Source organism: Solanum tuberosum, unplaced genomic scaffold (genome assembly GCF_000226075.1).
Source record: "Solanum tuberosum cultivar DM 1-3 516 R44 unplaced genomic scaffold, SolTub_3.0 scf00071, whole genome shotgun sequence".
Taxonomy (NCBI): domain Eukaryota; kingdom Viridiplantae; phylum Streptophyta; class Magnoliopsida; order Solanales; family Solanaceae; genus Solanum; species Solanum tuberosum.
Window position 1 is genome coordinate 528,588 of NW_006238997.1, and position 7,550 is coordinate 536,137.

The 7,550-nt window shown below is 32.3% G+C and overlaps 2 protein-coding genes across 2 annotated transcripts; one reads left to right on the forward strand and one right to left on the reverse strand.

The window, feature by feature from the left end:
• Positions 1-164: 164 nt before the first annotated feature.
• Positions 165-2,115, reverse strand: LOC102598140 (pentatricopeptide repeat-containing protein At2g37320). The gene has a single exon (XM_006345629.2). The coding sequence runs from the start codon at positions 1,967-1,969 to the stop codon at positions 518-520; it is 1,452 nt and encodes a 483-aa protein (XP_006345691.1). The 5' UTR covers positions 1,970-2,115; the 3' UTR covers positions 165-517.
• A 2,950-nt stretch (positions 2,116-5,065) lies between these two features.
• LOC102598474 (pathogenesis-related leaf protein 4-like) lies at positions 5,066-5,811 on the forward strand. The gene has a single exon (XM_006345630.2). The coding sequence runs from the start codon at positions 5,134-5,136 to the stop codon at positions 5,611-5,613; it is 480 nt and encodes a 159-aa protein (XP_006345692.1). The 5' UTR covers positions 5,066-5,133; the 3' UTR covers positions 5,614-5,811.
• The last annotated feature ends 1,739 nt before the right edge of the window (positions 5,812-7,550 follow it).

Here is a 7,550-nt window from a genome sequence, read left to right on the forward strand (position 1 = left end):
ACCCATAGCCTCCACAAAATCCGCACCACCTTTTTTCATCATGTAGCTGTCATGAAACATGAACTCATGATTTTCTCAATTTTTCATGTGTATAGTTCATGAATTTTTGGGAAATAGACTAATTAGATTTTTGAACCAAATTTTTTCTTAGACCGTGTGTTAATGACCTAGTAAACGATACCCATTGCCTCTTTATGATCCGCACCACTTTTTTTAGCGTTTACGGATCACAAAACATAACTTTGAAATAGACTGTCTTGTAAAACAAACTAATAAACCTCCTCAGTAAATTTGCCTCAATTTTAGCCATTTGTATTGTATTGTATCTGTGTTGGGTACTATAAAGTAAGAATATTTGAATGATGTAACATGACCTGATTTATGCCAGGAAGAATCTGCCATATCATTGTAAGAACCTCATATCTACTCCCACGTTAGTCTTCACGGGGAAAATACGCTTGATGAGCTAGCTTTTGGAGTTGAATTAAGCTCAAAATTGTGCATCTTCTCTACATTACTATTCACCGGAATCAGTTTCTTCTACACTAAAACTTCTCATGTGATCCACCAAAACATCCACCAAGCTAGCAATCGATTTAATATGTCCCATCGATATATCTTCAGCAGTAAATCGAAACACTTGATTGCTTATCTCGATCCAACTATAACCAGGATCCCGTTTAAGTCCATTGTCTTTCATCAACTTCTGCATTCTAGCTGCCTGATCCCAGTATCCTAAACGAGCGTATAAATTTATCAGCTGCAGATGAGTAGACGTGGACCATGGTTCCAGTGCAAGCCTATTCTCTGCAGCCTCAATCCCCAACCGAAAGTTCCCCTGAAGCCTACACGACATAAGCAAGGAACCCCAGATAACACCATTTGGCTGAATTGGCATCTTCTTGATAAACTCACGAGCCTCTTCTAATAAACGTGCTCGTCCAAGAAGATCCACGATACATGAATAATGATCTACCTCAGGCTTCACACCATAATCAACCATCGAGTTAAAGTAAGACATGCCTTCTTTAACAAAACCAGCATGACGGCAAGAAGACAACACCCCAAGGAAAGTAATCGAATCAGGCCTCACTTCTTGCTTCTTCATTTCCTCAAAAAGTTCAATAGCTTGAATAGCATGTCCTTGCTGTCCATATCCACAAATCATCGAGTTCCACGACACCAAATCTTTACTCTTCGTATTATCAAAAATGCACATAGCATCCTTTACTTCCCCACATTTACTATACATTGATAAAATCGCATTTGCAACATGTACATAGGACTCAAAACCCATAACAATAATCTGGCAGTGAATACTTCTTCCATGACCAAAACATCCACTACCCATACACACGCTCAACAAGCTCGTAAACACGAATTCATTAACCTTCAACCCCAACCCCATCATACCCTTATACAGCTTCAAGCACATACCCAACTCATTCTCCTTCGCAAAACCATTTAACATAGCACTCCAAGACACAACATTTCTCACAGACATTTCATCAAACGCTTGGTACGCATCTACAATTGCTCCAAAATTACTATAAAAAGTGATCAAAGAACTACCAATATACACATTGGATAAAAACCCATTAACAATGACCAAACAATGAACTTGAATCCCTACATTAAAAACCCTTTTCGATGCACACAAACTCATAGCATTCGATACTAAACTAACCCCAATTTTACACCCTTCTTTATGAAATCTAAATAACAATGAGACTGAATCTTCTTCCTTTGAATACGAAAAAGAGTTATCTTTATCCAATGGGTGTTTACAATTTTGCACAGAACCTGTTTGAAGAAAGTCCTCAATGAGTTTAACACAGTTTTGGTGATTCTTGATCACATTTTGCTTTGGAGCTAAGATATCAAGAAATCTCTGGCCCTTCAATGGCCTCTTTATCTTTGTGAGTGGCAAATTTTTTCTCATACCATAACGAAAAAGGAGATTGTTCATTTCTTCTTATTCCAAACTTAATTTGAAAGTCATATTTTGATTCATACTTTTTCGAATACCGAAAATAACCAACGAATGAAAAGTGTTTTTTTGTTTGCGTGGATTTTAATGGGAACTTAATGAGTCGATCCACCTATAGATTAGTGGAGTTGTATCTGGTTTTTTTTGTTGTTGTTGAATCTTTTTCACCGCTGATAGGTAATTTGATAAGCCAAATGATTACTTTTCGTGTTTCAGAATACGATGAACCAACATGTTAACTAATCGATAACTATAAATTGAGTCGTATTTATTTAGAGAATTATTAGTTTCATTTTTAAACCTTAAAAACCTTCTCAACTTTCTTGGTGCTAAAGACCAATGACTAGTTAACCAGGAAGACAACTATTCTTTTGTACGAGAAGAGCGAGTTTTGATCCGGGGTGAGAAGCCAATAGGAAGCTTGCTATGGAGACGACACCTATGTACTTGATTAATTGAACTTAAAATACCCTCAATTTTGTAATATGAGTAAAATACACTTCTAAATTCTCGCCATGTTTGGAGGTGTTTTCAACACTTATCTCAATTTTTTATTAAGAGCCTCATGCTTCTAAAGACTTTGAGATCACTTGCTTTGTCATGTGGTAGATCGGGAATGTATCTAGGTTTAGTTAGTCAAGTAAATAGGAGTTTTTGAGGTTGTCAATAGTTAAAGGACGAAACTAATAATTTGAATCAAATGCTGAGTGTTTTCAATACTTCTCTCAAGTTTATTTTAGTGTTGACCGTTTAGTGACATTTCTTTCATTTTTTATGGAGAAAAAATTATTATTTTTTAACTAAACATATCAACTGTTTATTTTTTGTTTTAACATTTTATTGAAACACATAATTGTTAATTCATAAATTGAATGTCAACATTTTGAATACGTTTTCAGCGTTTGATACTTCAAAGCTATCCAAAAAATGTTGACTAAAATTGCTACATTAATATTTAATGGTACAATTTTTGGAATAGTAAATAAGTAATAAAGTCAATTAGCTACAGCACACCTATTCTAAAAGACTAAAAAACTTTGGACCATTAAATTTGAAGTCCAAATACTTAAATTATTCTTGGCCTTATTAATATTTTTATTGTATTTTCTTGATAATACTTCTATTGCTTGTCCAATTTATTTGAATAACTATGGTATGATGAACTATTACGATAATTTAATATTAATATAAATACTCGATTTGAATGTTCATTTTAAAAAGAAGAATATGCTCAACTTACGAGCTTAAAAATAAAAAATATAAATATCCAAATCGATTAATTTTAAATTTAATTGATGGAATGGAATGAATACTACAATATTGGTAAAGTCCGAGAATTTTGGACTTCTTATATGACTTCAACAATCATTTTCCCTTTGAGTTATCTTTTGGGATATGAGTTAGGTCCAAGGTCTAATTTGATATAATATTAGAGCAGGACTCAATCCTATGTGACTCGATCCTATGTGGGCCTCCGGAATCCCGACAATAACAGGAGGTAAAAATACCTCCAATTCCTGAACATGCACACACCAGATAGGATAGAGATTAAAAAAAATATCTGAATTTGGACGTGAGGGGAATGATGAATAAAATGAATCCCACATCGGTAAAGGACGTACGAAACCTCTGAACTGCGTATACGACTTGGACAATCCTCCTCTTTTTGGTTCAAAATTATCCTAAACGCCCACCCCTACCTGCTCTCACAGTCTCGTTTAACCCTATTTACATCATTTTTTAATTATTTTTTTTCATGTTATTCTCATGTATATCAACAAATTGAACAAAGAAATATCAATTAAATCCATCACACCTATCCTAACACTAACATATATATGGACCATAAATTTGATGTCATTTAGCTCCAGCACACCTATTCTAAAAAAACTTAGGAGTTTGGACCACTAATTAATTTGAATTTCCATTGCTTAATCTTAATTAGTCTTGGTTAGCCTTATCTTGATAACATGACTTCCACACATGCCAATCAAAATTCCACAATGTTTAAAATTTCAACATTTTTCACAGTTTTGGTTTAAATTTAACGATCAAACTTTGGTAAGTATATGATTGAGACAAAAAATGCTCACTTTTTGGTGAACTTAAAAGATCAAAAGCGTTCATTATTAGTAAATTTAAAGGACTAAATCTGATTAGGTGATACTTAAGAGGACTCTTTTGAACCTAATACAAAAGATAATGGGACCATTTTTGTCACTTATATTCTCTAACTAGAACTCTTCCCTTCTCCTTCAAGAAAATTGGATGTTCATTTGGCATGTTGGGGGTGTGCAAAAAATCGAATCGAAAAAAGTGTTATTGGTTTATTGTTATTGGGTTATTGGATTATCGGGTTTTTAATGATTTTATAAAAAAACTTATTGGGTTATCAGTTCAGTATTGATTTTTAATATTGGATTATTGGGTAAACCGATAACCCATTAAGACTAGTAATTTACTACTATTACTTGTAAATAAATATTATATATTAATAACAATACCTTACTAGTTGCTGTCTTTGTCCTTTAGCCTTCAACTCACACTTTACATTGACTTTGAACTTCACATTATACAAAACGTTAAAATCTAAAGTAAGAACCTTATTTCTCTTAATTTCTCTTTGTGTTACACTTGTATAATTCTTTTCATATTTGCTATTGTTGTTTCTATTTTATGAGCATTTGTAATGTTACATTATTGTGTTATCGCATCAAATTTATTAGAAAAGTCATATATTTGTTTTATAAGTATTTTCTTATTGGTTAAACGAAAATCGAACCGTTAAGGACCAAAATCGATAAAAAATATTTTATTGATTTGGTTATTGGTTTAACATATTTAAAAACCGAAAACCAATAAACCGAACCGATAATACATGTACCGAACCGACCGATGGACGCGCTACTAAAAGTTTTCTGTAAAATCCAAACAAAATGTTTTTTTTTCATCACCATTAACTTGGGGCGTCCTTTAACTTAACATTTTTAAGTCAACCTTCTTATAATCAACTTTGAATTTTCTTCACACATGCGAAACAAAAATCCACTATGCTTACTTGTATATATATATATATCTACTAATCTCACATTCATAATCGCAATAACTTGACTTCTTTTTCTCTCCACTAGACCTAAAACTCAATGGGGTTGTTTGAAAACACATTGTTCCTCATTTGTTTCATGATATTAGCCATATTTCACTCTTGTGACGCCCAAAATTCACCCCAAGACTATCTTGCGGTTCACAACAATGCTCGTGCTCAAGTCCGGGTTGGGCCTATGTCTTGGGATGGCGCCTTGGCAACCAAAGCACAAAAGTACGCCGACTCAAGAAGGGGTGATTGCAACTTGATTCATTCTGGTTCAGGGGAGAACCTTGCCAAGGGTAGTGGCGACTTCACAGGGAGGAGTGCCTCAGAATTATGGGTGGCGGAGAAGCCAAACTATAACTATGATACCAACAAATGTGCTAGTGGGAAAGTGTGCGGACACTATACTCAAGTAGTATGGCGTACCTCAGTTCGACTAGGTTGTGGTCGGGCTCGTTGCAACAACGGGTGGTGGTTCATTTGTTGCAACTATGCTCCTTCAGGAAACATCGTCGGACGACGTCCTTACTAAAAGTATGTTTACTTATGACATGTTGTATGTATTAGTATTTAATAAAATTCCCCACCTTATAATATGTCAAGGGGTTTAAAGGGATTAAATGGACTTGCATAATTATTATTTTCCCTTGATATTGCTAGTATGAATAATTCCATGCACCATATTTTCATGGTATAGGGCAGGGTGGGCATGTTATATCATGGTACAACATTGAGAATTTCGATTCTAAAAATAATACTCCCTCTGTCTTATTTTATTTTATGTGACACCAGTTGACTTAACATGATGTTTAAGAAGATCTTTTTTTTTTTGAAACTTGTGGTCTAAAACAATCCTTAAATATTTGTGTGGTTGAAAATCATCTCATTAAAGTAAAATAGGTATTTTAAGGTTAAATTTATTTCTAATTATAGGAAGATGACATTATTTTTGGGACGGACTAAAAAGTAAAGGGTACCACATAAAATTGGACGATGGGAGTATATCATTATCTATCATACAAAATTGATTTGATATTTTATGGTACGATAAATCGATAATCATATATATAGTTAATTTGTTCAACTTCCTCTTACATATACTCATATGGAAAAGAATTACTGAATTATAACTTCGACTTTTTAATATACATCCCAATTATATCATACTTACCGATGTAGACATATACTCAAAATTAAAGTACAAGAAATTATATTCTTTTTAAATGTATATATTAAAAATACATTTAAAACATAATAAGTCATAATAGTTAGTAATTTAAAATGCTTAAGAAAGTGTGGTGGAAGAGTAATCTATTTGAGATCCATAATAATAATGTTGTCTCACATATATATATATATATATATATATATATATATATATAACCCAATCGTGATGAGTGGATTGTAAGTATTTGAATCAGTCGAATTATTGAATATCAGTTCTTCGATAGTTAGAAATATATATACACTTTTGAAATAATGTGTAACCAATAAGGATATGATTTCTCTGAAAAGATGCACTACAACAAATTTTTTTAATGATAATAATATAATCATAGCGATAATAATAAATATGAATATTTATAAATACCTCTTTTGTTACGGTGACGTGAAGTCTACTCCTTATCTTATTAAAATTGGAGGGGCAATTGTGAAGTCGTTGAACAGCGTGTAAATATTTGCAAAGAAAATTAGGAGAACTTCGAGATTCAGTTTTTCTTTTTTCCTTAAAAAATTTAACTAAAAGAATTTAATATTAAAAACCCCAAATTAGTCAAATTAACTATTTTAACATTAATATAAATAGATTTAAAGAATAACTCGATACTAGCAAGACAAAAATAGAAAGAAAGATTAAATGTGATAAAGTGAGTTAAAATTTAACAGGTTAAAATTAATATTCTTGAGCTTTGTTGTCCCACTTTATTTTTCATCCAATACGTTACTTCTTATATATTGAACTTCTTTGATAAATTTTTTATCTCCATCGGCCTTTTTGACTAAACGTTGAATTGTTTATTCTTTGTTTTTAACACTACTCCTATCTACTATCTAAACATATAGTAGTATTTATTCGTAAATTCAGCTTCAATACTTATAAAACGCTTTTGTTTGATGCTTCAAATTACTTAATTAAATTCAGCTAGTCCAAAAAATGTAAATTCTCATTCGAAGTTGCCTAGATATTGTGAGGCAATTAATTTCTACACAAAGGACCAACTATTTTTTTTCTGATTTAATAAGTGTCAATCATGATCAATTTTTTTTCTTTTTTGTTTGAATTCTATCCAAATTGCTTTTAATGATTAACAAATTTTAGTCTTCTCTCTTTCATAGAATAATTTTATCCCCATACAAGAGGAGTATTCACGGCATGTGCAGCTCAATATTTTATTTTTATTTTTTTAAAATAAAAATATTGAGGCTTAGGAAAAGAAAAAATGGTGGTGGGAGTTGGGGGGAGGGGGA